This window comes from Zootoca vivipara, chromosome Z1 (genome assembly GCF_965207765.1).
Source record: "Zootoca vivipara chromosome Z1, rZooViv2.hap1.1, whole genome shotgun sequence".
Taxonomy (NCBI): domain Eukaryota; kingdom Metazoa; phylum Chordata; class Lepidosauria; order Squamata; family Lacertidae; genus Zootoca; species Zootoca vivipara.
Window position 1 is genome coordinate 30357704 of NC_142583.1, and position 19247 is coordinate 30376950.

A 19247-nucleotide genomic window follows, 5' to 3' on the forward strand; every position below is an offset into this window, starting at 1 on the left:
AGTACATATGGCTCCCCACTGGTTATAGTTGTCTCGTGGCAAGTTTTTAAACGAATACCATATTGCAGGGCATATTGTAATTCCACTCTAAGATTCTTGCTTTTCATTCCGTTTCAGTTATGAAAATGGAAAAAGACACACACACACCCCAAAAAAGGAAAAAGACTCTATATGTACTTGCAAATGCATAGAAAATGGGTAGGCAAACTAAGGCCCAGGTGCTGAATCTGGCCCAATCGCCTTTTAAATCCGGCCCGCGAATGGTCCGGGAATCAGCGTGTTTTTACATGAGTAGAATGTGTCCTTTTATTTAAAATGCATCTCTGGGTTATTTGTGGGGCATGGGAATTTAGGTTTTTTTTCTCTCCAAAATATAGTCCGGCACCCCACAAGGTCTGAGTGACAGTGGACCGGCTCCCTGCTGAAAAGTTTGCTGACCCCTGGCATAGAACATAAATTATTATATTAGACTTCAGAACTGGGAGTTGTAGAGACTCTGATATGACTAATTTTAATATACTGGAATATTTGCAAGCATTTTTGGAAAGTGTCCCAAAGTTCCTGTTATATCACATTTCCTTGGGGTTAAGTTATTAGGAATTTCCAAAGGAAATCCTCTCAAAATTCTATGCTTCCAAATCCTGCCAAGACTATGAAACTATAATATATAGCCTCAAGAGCTCTGTGCATGAAATTTAATGAAACATGAGATTTAAAAAGCTATTAGTATAGCTTGCAGTGTTCTCTTCTGTTATTAGTCTGCTAAGTATATAAATTTGAGAATAACTGTTTTACAGAATGAAGCTTGTGGTTCTCCTGTACATGAAATAGATGAAGAAGCAGAGCTAAGGCGTAAGAAAATTGAAGCGCTGAAGGTAATGGAGTGGTAGAGGAGAGCTTGCTGCGTTGATTTTAAAAAAACAAACAGTGGGTGAAAACAGAACAGCCAATAGAGCTGTTTTGTGCACTGTTCTGCACATACTAGCATTAAGAGTTTGCTGAGTGCCACAATGGATGGCAAGTTCCATCACATTTTTAGAAACATTTTCATGGAAGATCAACACAGGAATAATTATGGTGTAGGGCCAGGAAGTGAAGTGAGATGGGAAACAGTACAGGGACCACTGGTGCTGACCACATTGGTGCACATGGCCCTTGCCATGCCTGCTGCACCTCATCAGTTGCGATTGAGGACCTTCAGGAGAATGTGCAATATTCCTTGCCTGGTTCTGCTGTAGCTCCTCGTCTTTCTGTGCCTCTCCAGTTACTGTCTTGTAGCGCTATACAAAGCTGCAACAGTGATGAAGGTATCACATTGATCCTGAAATGTGTTTTCTGTAAAGTCTGGAAATTATTGAGCAAAAGTGTGTATGAGGCTTTCTAATGTAGATTTCAAGAAAAGCCACATAAGTAATTGCTGGTGCAACATATTGTACATGCACTGGCCTTTAGAAGGCAGAGTGCCCTTTGCTGAAAAGTTGCTCTCTTTTTTGGTAACATTACAAGGCACAAGCAAATGCCCGGGCTGCAGTCCTGAAAGAACAGCTGGAACGGAAGAGAAAAGAAGCATACGAAAGGGAGAGGAGAGCTTGGGAAGAACATGTAAGAAAGATGAATTTTTGTCTGCTGATGCAATTTCTGCTTAGAAGCTTAGATTAGTATTGTTTAATTTCTTCTTGTATCTCCAGAGGTCTTGAAGTACGTGTTCACAGCCTGATGTCTTCTGCATACTAATTTCATTTTTTAGCATTAGTGTGCTCTTAACCTTTATTGGTGGGATCTAGGGCCTAGAACAGGCATAGGCAAACTGAGCCCTCCAGATGTTTGGGGACTACAATTCCCATCATCCCTAGCTAACAGGACCAGTGGTCAGGGATGATGTACTGTAGTCCCAAAACATCTGGAGGGCTGAGTTTGCCTATGCCTGGCCTAGAACATATCTACCCAATCTTGTTTGGGTAGAGAAAGTAGTAGAGTCTGCTGGATTATCACACATACTTCAGACCAGGAGCACTTTAATGATGCTACAATGTGCATGGATTTCTTCTTGTAGTAGACTGGTATTTTTATCTTCCCATGTAGTGCTGAGGAAAGCACAAGAATGTGGATAAGAAATAGAGGATCATCACCATTGCCCATATAAACATTTTAAAGATCCCCCCCCCCAAACTGCTTTCGCCTCCCCAGTTGCACAACACCAAAAATATACAAATAGCACTACATCACTTCTCAAGCGATTGGGGATGTTTTAGGAACTCTAAAAAAATTACGTATTTCATAAATGTGTTTAATGACTCTGTGCTATGCTGCATGTGGAGATACAGCGTTGCCAGAGAGCAAAGAACACTCACCACTAGCAACCCAAACTACTGCTCTAATCTAATAATAGTAGATTTAGGGAGTTCATATCTGACTGTCATGTCCATGGAATAGGGCCAATTTAAAGAAATATAAATAGTTGAATGATCATGTCTTAATTAAAGAAGAAAACAAGTGATAGAATTTTTGTTTTTTTATAATATTTTTTGTTGATTTTACAAAAAAACAGCACAATATAAAAATAACAATAATCACAATAACAATAAACACAACAATATAAAAATAACAATAAACACAATAAAACAACATTAGAAAAAACAAATACAGAAATCCAAATGCAAAATCCTTATTCTTTTAACATTGTACCCTATGAGGGGGGACTTCCTCGAGTTCCCTCCATCTGTGATAGAATTTGGTCAGTTAATCAGTCTGAAGCTGCTCATTTTTTTATTTTTAAAAGAAAAGGTCTTGCAGCTTTATATTTTTCTGTGATAGCTGGCTGGGAAGGAATGAAACTGTTCTACCCTTTTCTATTTGGTTGTTACAAAATGGTAGCTTTTGATTTTAGAGGCTGTCTTGCATAGGAGAGTCAAAATCTCAGAGGAAAGTTAAAACTACAAGGGGTTGTTTTCCATCAAGTTGTGCCCTGGAAGCTCAAAAGTTCAGCCCAGGAGCCTGATTCATTAAGATGAAATAGAAACTTAATCAGGGGTCTACTCTATGATTAGCCAAAAGGCTGGGAAGGGGAGTGAATATATTGTACAGAAGTGAAGCAAGAAAATAGAGTGGTTGGTTATGAAGTCAGGAACTTGAAAAGTTGCAAGACAGAAAACAGTCTAGAATATTTTGAGTGCTGAGTGGCTGAGCACGTAGCTGGACACTGCAGCCGAAAAAAGCCAAGAGAAGACCATTAACTAAATAGAGGGAGGCAAATTAATAAGCATTGGTGTGGTTAGGGAAACAGTCTACAGGGGAAACTCAGAAAATTAGAATATCGTCGAAAAATGCATTTTTTTCAGTAATGCAACTTTTTATTTTTTTATTTTAATTTTTACAAATGCTTTCTTTTGGAAATTCCACAGTAATAAAACAAATAGTTACAATAATACAAAAATGAACATCTCTATTACATTTCATTAATTACATTCCATTTATAATTGACCCGCCTAACGACAAATAATTACAATTACAACAAATAAAGGCTTGACATATCTTGCTTTGCATGTCATGCATCTATCTCATATATTGATTTCACTTTACTGAAATAAATGCACTTTTTGATGATATTCTAATTTTCCAAGTTTCACCTGTAGACTACGTATAGGTGGATGCATTTATCTCCGTTTATATCCACTTGGTGGCAGTGGTGAAGAAGGAAGAGCTGGTTGGTTTGGCTGGTTTGCTTGCCTCCCATTCCTCTCACAATGCAGCCTACAGGCTGTGCCGTTACATTAACATTTCTCATTGCCATGTGAAATGTAGCACATTTTACCTTCTACCCACAGCTGGTAGCCAAAGGGATAAAGAATCCCATGGGAGCTGCAGAATTAAGTCCCACACATGGCAAGCAAGAAGGTGGAGGTTCCCCTACCAGGCTGTTGAAGCCCATTTCACCACAGATCATCTCAATGACATCTGCTTTGAAGGAAGTGGGTGCGGTAAGTCGTATATTTCAAAGTAGTAACCACAGTATGTCCATTCAGTGTGTAAGTGTCAGGAAGAGAATATGATTCTCAGTGCTCATCTCAAGAATGAAAATTGTGTGTGCAAGCACAAAACCACTGTTGTGTTCTACATGCTTTTTAAACACACAAATTGATTTGTGTGAAAAATTAGCATGAAAATTGGCCTTCTGTTTCATAGATTAACATTGCCATTGTAGAAATTCTGCCTGTAAGGAATACATCAACAATAGTATGCTGAAACATTCACTGCACAGCTGTTAATGGCAAGCATTGTTTCCACGGCTGCTCTTTCTTGTACTAATTACTGTATTTGACACAGTCTTTCATGTTATTTCATGTTGCATGTTTTGGATTTTAAAGGATGAAAATGCGTCGGTCATCCAGGAAGCCTCAGTAGAAGCAAAACCTGATGTTGCTTTTCAAGTAAGTTAAATTACTTCAGCTTTGTTTTGTACTTTGTTTTTTTAGAGGTTTTGCTTTTTATGTAATGGGTTGTTTTGTTTTTTTCTTTCCTGCTTCAGAACAAGCGAAACATACTCCGAAGACTGAATGAAAACCTTAAAGCACAGGTAGATATAAAAGAGGAAAATGAGCCTAAAGACATCTGTGAGCTAGCTCCTCCTGATGAGAAGAACCAGCATCAAGAAGAAAATCATCCGGTTCCACCTGATCGTAAGAAATGGGAGGCTGGAGCTCAGCTTGTGGTTCCTCTAGCACAATTAACAATGGAAGCATCTTTCACTGGTACAGAGGGTAAGTTGACTTTAAGTTTGTTAACCAAATCAAGTGAATTGCAAAGATTGCACTTACTAGGTAATACAATCCTAGTTAAGTTAATCTTGAACTTGTTTCCCCAAAGATTTGTAAGTTGCAAACAGTTCAGGCACGTAGCTTGAATAGACTCAATCTTTCTCCTTTTCTCCTAAGTCTATTCTCCATTCACAAGTCCTTTTCTCTCCCTCCCTCCCTTCCTCACCCTAATTATGTCACAAATTGTTAGCAGCTGTGTTCCTCAACTGACAGTGAACAAGGTGCAGACCTATCGCAGTGTTTCACGTCCAGCGGTTAGCAACTTGAAACTTAATTATATATTACCACCCATTTTGTGGCCTACATGGCTTTTGGTGATATTTCTGTGCACTAGAATTCCCAGCTCACTTATAAACCTTGGGTTGTATCCAACACTGCTGTTCTACCAACGCAGCAGACTTCCTCATTCACCAGGGAACTTTCCTTTCCTCTTCTCTCCTCCTGCGCATCCCCAAAATTGGTTTTGAGGGTGTGGGAGGAGTGGCAGGGGAGCAATCGATAACAACCCTTTGTATTCCTGTGGTAAGCTTTGACATTCCATTCAGAATGTTCCTTCTTCTCCAGTTATATTGCTGCTTCTATCTTTATTTTGGAAGTTGTATCCAAAGAGCCTTCTAGCGGTTCGCTCACTGCAGGAAGTGAAGTTGCAGCGAACCAGGCAGAGGGCCTTCTCGGTAGTGGTGCCTGCCCTGTGGAACGCCCTCCCATCAGATGTCAACAAAATAAACTATCTGACTTTTAGAAGACATCTGAAGGCAACCCTGTTTAGGGAAGTTTTTAATGTTTGATGTTTTATTGTCTTTTTAATATTCTGTTGGGAGCCGCCCAGAGTGGCTGGGGAAACTCAGCCAGATGGGTGGGGTATAAATGATAAATTATTATTATTATTATTATTATTATAAATAATGATCTGGATTTTGGAGGAGTGACAAACGGCCCTACAACCCCTCTCCTAAAGAGAGCTTTTTCACTTGGAGAGAGAGAGAGAGAGTTGCTACCTTAAAAAAATTCTGTTCTCCGATTCATTGGTTTTGCTGTTGAAAATATATAAAAGAAAGGAAATACTAATTCTCAGATTTCTGTAGCCAGAAATTTCATTGTATATAATCTAATTGCACTGAATCAGAATGTTTTGCTTTAATAAACATTTTTATTGGCTTGCATCTGCGTATCGTAGAAGCATTTGCAGCCCATTTTGCTCTCTTTATACCCTTCAAGAATAAATTAAATTGAGATGGTATGCTTGTTATTGAAAGATCATTACTCTTTTGTCTTTCATTGAAAATAAGAGGGGAGGAAGCCCTTCCTAAAGCTTTTCATGTCAACGTTTTAAATATTTCCCTACAGCACAGACATTAGGAGAGGTTATTAAGCTAGACGCTGCTGAACCCCAACGAAAAGTCTGGGGCAAAAGCCCCACTGATTCAGTGTTGAAGATACTTGGAGAGGCTGAGTTACAACTTCAGACTGATCTGCTAGATGACCTAAGTATTACCAATGGTAAGAAGCTGAAGCTATGTTAAGTTTTAAAAACTTGAGTCAGGCCTATATTTTGCACTGAATCTTTCATGAGTGGTGGTTTAGGATAGACCTTTGGACTATTAATTTTCATTTATCCTTGATTTAATAACAGAGTGGAGCTTCCATTCCAAATAAAACCTGTTCTTGTTCTCTTTAACCCCAAGCAGTAGCAATTCAAATCCAGGCACCTCTTGCACTGTGGATCATTGTCTAGAATCTGTTTTCTCTCTTCTACTTACAGTGACACATTAAATTGGACTTTAATACATGGAGTGAAATTACAGGGGACCAAAACAGGCATAGTAAAAAGGAAATCATTTTATTATGATGAAAAATCAAATTACCATTTGATAGGTTAATAAAGGCACACTTTCATTTGTTGAAGTATTTTTTAATACAGACTTGATGCCATTTTAAAACATGTATTTTCTTAAAAACTGTTCCCTTTAATATTCCTGAGTGTAAAAGACTGGAACTTAACAGTCTCATACAATTTTTTAAAAAGGCATACAATTTGCAGCTGTTTAAAAAACAAGTCACTTTCAGACCCATTTGAATGTTGCAATAAACCACAGTTTGTCTTAAATTGGGGTGGCTGACCCCTTGTTTGGTGGCCTTCAAGCAACTTTTCTTCTCATCCAAGACCCTGCTGAATTCAGCAGTAGCAAAAAATAAATAAAGCATTTTTAAAAAGTAGGCATAGTGCTAGAGGTGGAAGGAGAAGTTTATGCAATAACTCAATAGACAATGATCACCTAGATCAGGCATCCCCAAACTTCGGCCCTCCAGATGTTTTGGACTACAGTTCCCATCTTCCCCGACCACTGGTCCTGTTAGCTAGGGATCATGGGAGGCCAAAACATCTGGAGGGCCGCAGTTTGGGGGTGCCTGACCTAGATCATTTGATGAATAGGGAGGGGGCAATAACTCTTCTCAACTGATCTGCATGTGTGTTTTATGTGTGTTCACACTTTGAGGTGGCCACCTATTGCTTGCATGCAGCCCCAGGAGGGCTGGCAACAGGTGAATGCAAAAGCTTAACCACACCAATCATGATTAAGCCATGCTTTAAGAACATGTGTTCCCCCGTCACAGGGAGCAGCTTAAACAAGCCAATGTAGAACATGGTTTCCTTTGTTTCAAACAAACCACAAGCCAGAAATAAACCAAAGTTTGGTCTTGGTCTGTTTCTGGCTTACCACGCAAGATTTGTTTGATTCAAAACCATGGGGTCATGGTCAGATGGCACAGCAATCTGTCTGAACTATGGTTTGTGTGATCCATGAGCAACAGAGGAGAAGCCGCCCAAGTCACGCAGCAAGGACGAAACATGTTCATTATTGAACTGTCACTTAAGACAAACTGTGACGTAAGACATGTTAATGAGGCTACTGTAAGGATGCAAGTCTGTTTTCTTCCTTTTAGTAAAGAAACCTGCATTTATTAAATCTGGACAGCTTACCTTTCCCCACACACATCTGTGCTGCAACATATTCAATGAGGTGTACAGTATATTTAAGTGGTGATTTATTACTTTGCTATAGAAGTTTCAAAGGAAGCATTAACAGTGAGAGACAACAGTGAAATGAAAGGAGAAACTAATGCCAGAGAGGAGTCATCGACTGAAGTTGAAAATACTGAAAAGACAATACAAGAAAGCTCTCAAGCATCTGAACCTACCCAGTTGACAGCCAGGCCCGATCTGATAAGCGGTATAACTTCCCTGTTCATACACTCCTATTTTTAGTGAGGAGCAGGAAAATATTGTTAATGGAAGTTTAATAATTAGTAAATTAGGGCAATACAATGTCAAAAATAATTTATGCAAAGGTAACATGCTGAAGAGTTCTAATAAAATTCCAAAGTTCTCTTTAAATTTGGCCTCTGCTTGTAGTTGCTTGTCAACTGTGCATCTTAGCACGGACAGCTTATGAGAGTTAAATAATTGTTTCAGTGCCTTCCCATAGGACCTATGTGTTTATGCATAACAATTATAAATAGCTTTTGCTCCTCCTGCTAAATTTTAATATCCCTTAGGAATTGTGATGCAAGTAAATGCCTTTAGCACAAGTACAGCTTCTTTCATTCGTGAACTTGTTTCCACAGAGCCTGAAGACTTGGAATCAGAATTGTTAGAAGAAACCAAAGAAGATAAATGCAAAGCAAATGTATTCCCTGTCATTGCTGATGTGTGGGTTAAAGAAAGAGCAGAAGCAAAGGAAATTGTGTAAGTCTTTATGCTTTATGCTTCCACTGGTATGGAGTTTCATTTTTGAGGGTTTAATGCAGAAATATGTTGTGTGTGTGTGTTTATTTTCTGGCTTTGATCATCTTTCACAGGTCAGAAGATCCTACTGATAGTAGCCAGTACGACAACGAAGATCCTCCAGAAGATGGGCTTCTAAAAAAAATGCCACTCCATGATGAAGCATCCGTAGGTCAGCAGTCATATTATTGATTCTTATTATAATCTAAACTGGAATTAGAGATTTTGGGGTATTCTGTATGTCTTCTTTTGCCAATGTGAAATGGAATACTTAGGTTGCAATTCTGTGTCCCACAAAGCCCTGCTGCTTCTGAGCAGACATGTAGGATTGAAGTGTAAACCAGAGAGTTAAACTTAACTTGTCTTGTTCTTCTGGTCTGTAGGGAGAATAGTAGACAGCAGAGGGTTAACTTCCCTTCAAGAGGAAAGCCCAGGCCAAATAGCAACAGCAACAACAAAATGTATGTCTTTCGTGGATAGGAGGAATCTTCCAGTTACAGGACAACTTTTCAGTATAGAAATTTTTTATGGGGGAAAAAGCCATAAGCAGATAATCACATTTATCAACAAAAGAACAGTAGTGAAGAAGAAGAAAGATGGAGGGAGCAGAAGGAGGAGTCCAGTGGTGTCCCTAACTGAGAACTGGTAAGGGAAATGGGGCATCCTAGATTTGCAAACGACCCTTTGTGATTTATACTCTCTCTATGGTTCGTTTGTTGCTATTTAGTGTGGGCAGACCTGTCTACTACTCCACTCTCCACTGACCAGAAGAACACTTTATAGTAAGTACAATGTTCCACTCTCGGAACAGCGGGGGAGCAGACACCAAAAGGATATCATCCTATCAGGGTGGGAGGAACAACTCTTTATAGCTCCTGGTATTGTACCTTCCTATGGAAGAATATTTGAGGAGAAGCTTGTTGCATGAAGGTGGACAGTTGACCTATTGATCCTCCTGTTGAAAGGTTTCTGGTAGTGTGCTGTGACCAAGCCATCCAAGGTAGATGTTCCATGCACAGAAAAGGTTGTTATACCCTTGCAGGCATGTGGCATTCGTGAGCATACTAAGTTAGGCAACATGTATTCTGACTCCTCTGTTCATTATGTTTCTTCCCTGTGTGCCAGTATGGAAGCAGTTCTGGCATAGACTGGGAGTCTGGGCCCCTGAGTACAACTTGAGGAGACTTCTGGGTGCCAGACAGACATTGGGCTTGTGTCATTCCATATCCTGGGGAAATGGGGTTAAGGTGGTTCTGTAGGATTTATATTTCTGCATACCAGGAGATGGAACGACTGCAGCCTGTGGGCTATGGCTGGCTTGGAGTTATCTGCCCTACAGGATTCTTTACAAGGAACCATCCAGACCCAGTTAACAATGGATGTAACCATGCTGGACTGAGGAACACTTGATATGATGTAATCCATACATTTAGCCCTGACCTCATTGGCTGCCAAGGTGTAGGCAGAAAAAGGTGTGGTTCTAAGCATGCACCTACCACCATGAGCAGAAATATTACCCAACTTGGATAAACCTTACAGAAAATGACATTTTGATGAGGTTTGCATTTCAGCAGTTCTTTATGCTTCGAATCCCGGGAGACGAGGTTTCAGTCGTAAGGCGACATTGGTAACCTCGATAAGAGATTTGCATAGAACAACTTCATAAATGTGGTTCCAAAAGTTGTGGAAAGAACTACAATTCTAGGGAAAAGTTCAGCTAGAGGACCATCCACTCATAGATTCATGAGAATTATTATTTATTTAAACTGTAGCTATCTATAGAAGCGCTTTGCTCTTGCCCTTGGAAACAGTTCCTTGACCCTTGAGGACTTGGGGAAAGAGTCAGTTCACTAAATGGAAGCAATCTGCTGCTCTTCAAAAAAGAACCCTGTTGCTTTTGCCCAGATAGCTTGCTAAAAGTTCTTGTCAGACCTATATTTGCTCTAGAACAGGCATCCCCAAACTGTGGCCCTCCAGATGCTTTGGCCTACAACTCCCATGATCCCTAGCTAACAGGGCCAGTGGTCGGGGAAGTTGGGAATTGTAGACCAAAACATATGGAGGGCCGAAGTTTGGGGATGCCTGCGAAGAACCCTGGGCTCCTGAGTTACGAACTGTTCATTCAGTCTCTCTCGCACTCATTTTCTCAAGCATGCAGACACTATAATGAGTATATTCAAAAACCTGGTGTGGATTGGTGACTCTTAACACTGAAAGGAAACCCTTTTACTTGGAAGGAACTGGCAGAGGGGAAGGGAAGGAGGAAGCCTGGAAATTGCCATCCGTCCCCATTTTGTCTTTACATAAAGGCTAGGCCTCAGCAGTGTCATCTGTTACTTGTCACAATCCAACCCTCTGCCTCTCACACACTAGACACACTAACAGATAACAAATTGGAGAGGCCGTTTATGGGTAGGGGAAAGCTATAGCACCCTTACCCATGTAGTCATTTTGCTCTTAAAAGCTTGAACTCTTCCATCCACCACCCACTTTGAGGGATTTTGGGGCAGTCCCCAATTAATTAGTAATTTTCAAGGTAAGATAACGCAAGGTGCATCATCGGCCTACAGCATATCTGATTTCTGCAATAAATTATTGAACTGCACCTAACACTTTATTTAAACGAAGCTTGCTGGAATGTTAACCTGTACTTGTATTTGTAAAATGGCATGTTCTCATTCTCTCTCGCTCCAGATACCCATGATTCCATGCAACCTGAACCCTTTTTTCAGAAAGTGGTACATCATCAAGCAAGATTAACAGCTTTTCCTGTTCTGTCTGCACAGTCTTCCCTTGATGATTCCCTTCCAACAAGGTCACGCTCTGTATCGCCAGAAAAAACAAAAGGCAAAAATTCATTGTTGATAGGGCTTTCTACTGGTCTCTTTGATGCAAACAACCCAAAGGTAAGCATAAACAAACAAACAAAAACCTTAACCGTTGCACGTGGGTGTATTTGCTGCATGGGTATATAATGCTTACGAAATTGTTACATTTTACAGTCTACAAAAGGATTATACACTTGCACCCATGCAACTGTTCTTTGTAATACTAGAAATACACAAAAATAAATAGAAGTGCTACTTGGGAGATAATTTTTTTATTATAATTGGGGGCAGCCTCCTGAAGACATACAGTACCTGATACTAGTATACTATTGTATAAAATATATATATTGCAACATTTTAAATTATTTTTTGGAAAGTAATAAAGGAGAATTCATAATCTTAGCATGAAAACTGTTCTTGCTTCATTCTCCCATTTCCCCCCACCCTGGAAGAAAACAAACAGGAGCTGCTTGTTACTATCATAACTATGCTAATATAAATTTACAAGTTATTTTTGTTATTATGGTCACATGTTCACATTCTTGCTGGTTGTTCTGGTCTGGTCGTTTAATGCAGTATTCCTTTTTAGCTGCTGAGAACCTGTTCGCTCCCGGATCTTTCCAAGCTATATAGAACACTAGTTGATGTTCCCAGTGTTGCTGATGTGCAAAATCAACAGAGTCTTGAAATAGATGACATGGAGGATGAGCCCATCAAAGGAGAACAATCTGATTCTGAAGACATGTGAGCACAAAAAAAACCTCTCAAAAACTGAAAAAGTATCTCCATAAAGCATTAACTTAAAAGTTTTTTGTAAAAAAAAATATATTTTTAAAAAATCTAGTACAGCTACACTAAAATAACTGGCTATGTGGTAATATCTTGGTGGCTTTCCTCAAGGGAATAAAATTAAACCGATGCTATGCAGTGAAAAGCAATGAAAAATAAGACTTGAAAATGTGATGCAGAGTTCTATCTTCTGTTTACAATAGGCTAAGTGCTGAGTGTGCCTATTACCAAATCACTACTTCTTTTGCTGTTGCTGTCCTTTACAGAAAGCTTAAAATGTTCAAGCTGTTGAGTGTGGAACAGTTTTGATCATGTTTTCTGTCAGGCCCAACGTTAGGCCAAGAAGCAGCCAGCTTGTCTCCTTTTCATTCGTTCATACTGATACTGATACCGTGTCAACATATTGCTGATGAGAATGATCATTATCTGCAGATAACGTTCAGTCAAAATAATAAGGTCACCATAACACAAGACAGACAAAACTTCATCCTTCCTTCTATTCTTCTGATATACCGTAGGGTTTGAATACCCAGACCTTGTGCAGAAAACAAAAATGGGGAAGAGATTTTGGTATCCAACATGCATGTTCTCTGACATTTGCTGCTTAGAGGATACATAAAGTGTGTGCCTGCTACTCTTCTTGAACCAGGCACAACCAGCCATTGCTGTAAATGGGAAAAACCACACTCGGTCTCCTATGTACAGCTACAGTTGAATGAATACCCTAAGTTCCAAATGTGCTCAAATAAACATCAGATCCAACAGTAACTATACCACTATAAAAGCTAGATGTGGAAAGGCCGCAATTTTATCAATACAGTGGTACCTCGGGTTACGGATGCGATCCGTTCCGGATCGCAGTTCGTAACCCGAATAGTTTGTAACCCGAAAACGCCATTTTGTGCATGCGCAAAGCGCTATTTTCGCGCTTTGCACATGCGCAAATGCGCGTGGCGAAAATACTTCCGGGTTTGCGCAGTTCGTAACCCGGGTTGTTCGCAACCCGAGGTGTTCGCAACCCGAGGTACGACTGTATGTGCTTTTTTAAAAACCCTACTGAAAGATTCCCTGTCTTCTCTCAGCAGTCTTTTCAGTTGCCCAACTGCTCATATAGTCCTTGGTTTTTAACGTGGTTCCTATATATTCAAAGCATACATCTTGCTATATCTTTAAGTTTCAAGGCCTGGGGAGCAGTTGTGTTTTTCTACTGTAGCTAATGGTTTCATAAACTTGAGTGATTTTATTTGGGAGGATAGAATTTTTCTGCATACTGAATTGGTTAGCTAAACAAACTTATAGTAAGCATTCTTGCAAATGGTAGGTGCAGTTAAAATTTTCATGCTTTGGCCACTCAGCATCCTAACCACAGATCCACTCTAAAAGCAGGCAGTGGTCCACAAACCCTTTACCTTAAGGGCTAATTCATATGTTACCTTCAGCAGTGTAACTGCTGTTTACTCTAGACCAGGTCTTATGCTATGGTGGCAGTTTATAAATATTTTCTTTGCTTTGGTACTTTCCATTGTACTTTCCATATGGATGTCACCCATACAGCACAGCAGCAATCTATAGAGGAGTGTTTTTGCTGCTGCAGCCACAAAAGTAAGAGGTAGTTCATGACTCAGCCCCTCACAAGAAAAACCAAACCCTAACCCTGTTTAAGACCTACTTCTCCTGGAATGAAGTAATGGTATACAGACATTTTGCATTGCAGTATGTTTGGGGAGGCAGATCCAGATTTGCAGGAGCTTCAGGCTTCAATGGAGCAATTACTTAGAGAGGAGCCAAGCGATGAATTCAGTGAAGAGGAAGAAGCAACGTTAAAAGCTGAATGCCTAGCAAATGGTACAGAAGGGGATGAGGTTGACAACAATATCAGCAGCGAAAGTGTGCTTAATGAAGAATGGCATTCAGGTATAACTTCATTCCAGTTGAATGGTTTGTTCTTACAGAATCATAACTCTAAATGGTTTTGGTCCGTGTGTGTCTCAAACTTGGAGATAAACTAACTGATGACCCTGACTTGCTGCAAATAAGCCCTACAACCTGAAAAGGCAAACTCCTAAAATAAGTTATAGAAATGCTACACATATTGTTGGTGGTGTATCTGTTAAGTTAGTCCTCCTGTTGTATCAGTCTAATAAGTTAGATACAAGGTCTGCTCAGCATTAACTGAACAGATACCTAATTTGAGACAGCACTACCGTTAGCATAGTTAACTTCAAAATGTACATTAAAAAGAGCAAAAAATATTGTACTGCCATGCAGATTGCAGTACATGAAGCACATTACTATGCTAGATCAAGCCAAAGATTTGTCTAGTTCAGCCCTACATCTGCAGGGCTTGCTGACTCCTCAGTGTCCCTCAAAATTGTGTTTCCCAAGTTTGGACACATGCAGTGCATTGATCTACAGACAGGGGGTGCCTTTGTACAATTCCCTCCTGAATACCACAAGAAGACAGGATCGCTGATTTTGTGCAAAGTATATGAGGATGCACAGCTTTTATAGGCTCTTCCCTAAATACTCTATGTATGTGGTGAATGTGATAAGTCTTTCTGAAGTTTTATTCATTCTATAATTTTGCCTCATTCAGCCTTCCAGAGAAAGTATGTTCATAATAAGTACTGAAACTTCTCTGGATGGGGTGAAGGAAGCGTCCAACCTCTAATGGAATGTTCCCTAGCTTGGTTCATATGGTATACATTAGTCTGATTAAGAAATCAAAGTTGTTGACTTTTTTTTAAAGGCAGCTGGCCACCAGTTTCAGGGATGGGAAGTGGCTCTGCCCCCCTGCAGCACACACCCACCAAGCACTGTGATCCCTCAAGCTGCCCTGCCACCCAGAATCCCAACCCCCTACACACAGCAGCCACTGTGCTGCAATACAGACCCCCATGCCGCCCTACAGACCCCTCACCGGTGCCCTGTGGCCCTCCCATACACACTCGGTGCGGACCACCCCCACCCCCACCCCTGACGAGCTACACTACTGTGTTGATGCAAAGAATTACTACAAAACAGATGGAACATTAAAATGCTTCCCTGTGTTTCTATTGTGTAGACAACAGTGACGGTGATAATGCCAGCGAATGTGAAGAGTATGACAGCGTGTTCAGTCACTTGGAAGAGCTGAGATATAACCTGGAGCAAGAAATAGGCTTTGAAAAATTCATAGAGGTTTATGACAAAATAAAGGTTTGTGGGATATTTTACACAAAGGAATATGAAAGAATTGTCGTTATTAATTGCAGTCCATTGTTGCAAGGTGTGAATCTAAATTAATTTGGTTGTGTCAGTTAGTTGTAGGGCGTATGGGGCGTATGAGGAGGCTGTATGAGGTAGTTTGTTCACCTTCGTTCCCCACTTTGCACTGAGCTCATCTCTGACTCCTAGAAGATGTCTGCATGAGACAGTGGCCACACTCCAGGAACGGCTTCAGCAGGCTGGCTAAACTAGGGGAAAGTAGCCAATAGGTCTCAAAGCCTTGGTGCGTTAGGGACTTCCCCTGCATGCGAAGACGAGCTCTAGCAGATTGAAAAGACAAGACCTATATTGGATCCAGTGGTCAAGAAGGCAGTTTCTGCACTTGCTATAGAGGGAAGTGAGGGACAAATGGGGCTTGTCAACCTGGGAAGGTAGGCCATCTAGAAGAAAACTCTGATCTTAAACCTCTGTTGCCTTGTGGAATATCTTCAGGACAAGAAAAGCCTAAGGAATAAGCCCTACACAAATCCAGAGTCCCAAAAACAGTTGGATGGCACCTTGTACATCTCCTTCTGGCAGCTCCTGCAGCCAAGCTAATGCCAAACGTATTGCTCTGCTTTCCTTTGGACCACATCAGTGAGGCTGAGAGGGGGGTCTTGTCTGGGCAGCCCAAGACCTCCATAAAGACTGCCCAAGCTTGCACCCAGAGAGGTCATTTTGGTGCTTCTAACGCAGCAGTTTGACTTCATCCCCGGAGGCACACTCCATTGTCTCTTGAGACAGTGGGTGCCAACAATTAGTTGTGATATTTTGGCTTCCAGAGATGATTACACCAAGTACAAAAGAAGCAGAAGTTGCATTTCTTTCTGGATTATTTTGAAATTTTTCAGCATTTCAGAAAGTACATTTATGTTCCTTTTCTCTTAGGCTATACATGAAGATGAAGATGAGAACATTGATATTTGCTCAACGATCGTTCATAATATTTTAGGAAATGAACACAAATACCTATATGCCAAAATTCTTCATTTAGTAATGGCAGATGGTGCTTATCAGGAAGGTAAATCATCTGTTTACTGTATTCATGCAGTGCAATGCATTCTATGCCACCTGTTCCATAGATTCCTGTTTTGTTTGTTGCTGTTGAAATTGCTAATTCTAATATACACTGGGTGAAGTGACACAAGGCTCCCCACTTACAAATGTTGTTTTCAAGTATAATTATTGATGTGCATACACACTTTCCCTCAGTTTTTAACATCTACTGCCAGTTGTATAGCAAAACAAATAGAATATATACATTTACAGTTTGTGTACATTACCAGCTTCAAGAACAGAACAAATTCGTGGGAGACATTGCCAACAAATTCACAGTTGTCATAAGAATGGCCATACTTCTGTAAACTACCTTTTTTGGCTGAAATCTGACTATTTCGTGTAATAAAAATCGTAAAATGAATGGCTGCTTATAAATGTAGCTGTACATTTAACTATTGAGTGAAAGGTCGGAAAGGAATTTGCAGGAGGGAAGGAAGTGTCTGAGCCTGCCACTTACTCACAAGTGTCCTAGCTATGATCACATTTATTTGCTTAATTTATTGCATTTACACACCTTTCTGCCAAGGCACTCAACAATTTTAAAACACTAAAATAATATAAAATGTAAAGAAGGCCTTCAGGGGAGTTGGGAACACAGTCCAACTAGAGCAGATCCTGATGTTTTCTGTGCCTGTCTCCCTCATACTTTCCGTTTCCACGCAGGGCAGGTGGTTTCATGGGGCATTGCGGGGAGCAGTCTGACCGGGGTAGACCCTGATGTTGTCTTTGCATCCTTCACTCTCCTCTTCCTTCTCACAGGGTAGATGATATCTGTTCATCCTGGGGTGGTGGAGGGTGCTATATCTGTTCTACATCATTATCACTAATATTTACTTTCTTTTCCCATATGCAGAGTTTGAAATCTTTGCAGCTTTAACTTTAGAAAAACACATCAGTCACAGTAGCTTATAAGGTTAAACTGAGCAGCCTTCAAGTAAAATGCACAAATGGGAGGTGGAGTTTGTTGAATATGCAGTATTCAAACATCACTGTCAGTCATCTTTACATTTGGTGAATTTTCTGGCCTGCGTTTTTTCTTTCTTAGCTTGAATATGAGGTCTTTTAAAAGTAGATGCATGTGGTAAACTGTTTTCCTCACTATACTAAACATTTTAAATTTTTCTTTCTTTGCAGACAATGATGAGTAAAACGCCCTGGTGACATTCTCAGCTGCATGTAGGTGTGTGGATTTTGTTGAGTAGAATAATGAGACACAATGAAAAAATAATAGTTTATTAGGGCAGGCTTATAATCTTGTTGATTGCACGGAGACGGAAAAAACATGACACTTCACTGAAAGGCTGTTTATAGAATTCTTTTGACATATAGCTTCATTCCTTCAACAGATAACTGAAAAGGCTACATTTCATTTAAAATGAGTAGCAAAGAATAGAAAGGCTGACTCAGAAACAATTTAGCGTTTGAGAGATTATCATGTATGAATAAGCCTATGTTGTATTAGGCGATACTGTTTGTTTAAATCTAAGCTGTTAAAAAGTACAGTTCAAACCACGACCTTTCAAAGCTCATGCCCACCATTTGGGGGGTGGGGGGGGGGGGAGCCTGTTTGGTACTGATGAAATTTACAGAAACTTCACTTTCTGTTCAAGAGTTTATAATTTCTCTGTAATGGCCCCTTGGGTCTTAAACACACATAATATGAAAGTGAGCCTCATTGAAAACAATGGCACATTTCTATATGAAGTGGTTTAAGATCAGGGTATTGAGTATTTCACCTAATGTGTTTGTGGATGTGTGTGTGTGTGTGTGTGTGTGTGTGTGTGTGTGTGTGTGCGCGTGTGTGTAGAGAGAGAGGGGGGGATGAATACTCTTTGGAAATATCAGTATTTTTATCAGGGTCAGTTTATTATTTCCCCCCCAATCAAAGCAAATAGTGTATCATTTTTAAGACTTCATTTTATTTCTGTCAAGTGGCTTAAGGAACGAGTTTGGAGCTGGAGGGAAATTCTGCAATTTTCTCCTATAAATAAAAACAGCTCCAATATGATGGAGGGTTTTCTCTGTAGTACTATGTACTGGACTATGCCTACTACTCATTTTTGGTCTGTAATTAGGACCATCCTAGCAGTGGCTGAGATGAAAGTTGCTACAAATGTTTTGCTGGTGGTGTTTTGCAAACAAGCTATGTATCTTGCATCCGGATCTTCCAGAGGAAACAAGTTAAATTTTACTTGATGTGTTTGTTCTCTCTCCCTTCTTTCCTCCCTCTCTCTCTCCCATGGAGGAAGGGGCGCTTTATGGGGGAGAAAACAAATTCCTGTGAGATGATGACTTAAAATATTTTTAGTGTGCAACAGGTAATATCAGCGAGTGAGCTGAATCTGCTGTAATGCTTAACAGCTAGTTTTTCTTTTGAAAAAGTAGCTCTATGTCCCCTGTGTACAATGCCAGGTGGAATGTATGTATGTAAACTCGCCGTGATTCTAACACTACATTTAAAAGTTGTTTTATTTCTAACCACATTAAATAAATGCTTGACCTTTTTGTATGATTATGTGGATTTCTCTTTTGATTTCTTTCTTGAGTAAAAACGGAACAAAATAAAAATATTACTTATATTTTGTTATACTCCTAGACTGCGTTTGAAAATTAGGCCCTATATTTGTGACTGCATTTAGATGTACCCTTTTAAAATCCTATTCTCTATCCTTCTAGTGGTCAGTGATAGCCATAGACTATCTATTATTTATAGTCTACCTTTTT

At 40.0% G+C, this 19247-nt stretch overlaps 1 protein-coding gene across 9 annotated transcripts in view; it reads left to right on the forward strand.

Annotated features, from left to right (window-relative positions):
- Window positions 1–19038, forward strand: part of NEK1 (NIMA related kinase 1) — a 39799-nt gene extending 20761 nt beyond the window's left edge. For all 9 annotated transcript variants that reach the window (XM_088659850.1, XM_088659859.1, XM_035112224.3 and 6 more), the window contains 15 exons: window positions 798–875; window positions 1507–1602; window positions 3825–3977; window positions 4365–4427; window positions 4526–4757; window positions 6162–6314; window positions 7880–8047; window positions 8442–8562; window positions 8676–8773; window positions 11296–11507; window positions 12019–12173; window positions 13933–14132; window positions 15283–15416; window positions 16353–16485; window positions 17658–19038. In XM_088659850.1, coding sequence (XP_088515976.1) covers window positions 798–875; window positions 1507–1602; window positions 3825–3977; window positions 4365–4427; window positions 4526–4757; window positions 6162–6314; window positions 7880–8047; window positions 8442–8562; window positions 8676–8773; window positions 11296–11507; window positions 12019–12173; window positions 13933–14132; window positions 15283–15416; window positions 16353–16485; window positions 17658–17671 — 2010 coding nt within the window. In that variant the 3' untranslated portion in view covers window positions 17672–19038. The remainder of the gene's footprint in view (window positions 1–797; window positions 876–1506; window positions 1603–3824; window positions 3978–4364; window positions 4428–4525; window positions 4758–6161; window positions 6315–7879; window positions 8048–8441; window positions 8563–8675; window positions 8774–11295; window positions 11508–12018; window positions 12174–13932; window positions 14133–15282; window positions 15417–16352; window positions 16486–17657) is intronic.
- Window positions 19039–19247: the final 209 nt, after the last annotated feature.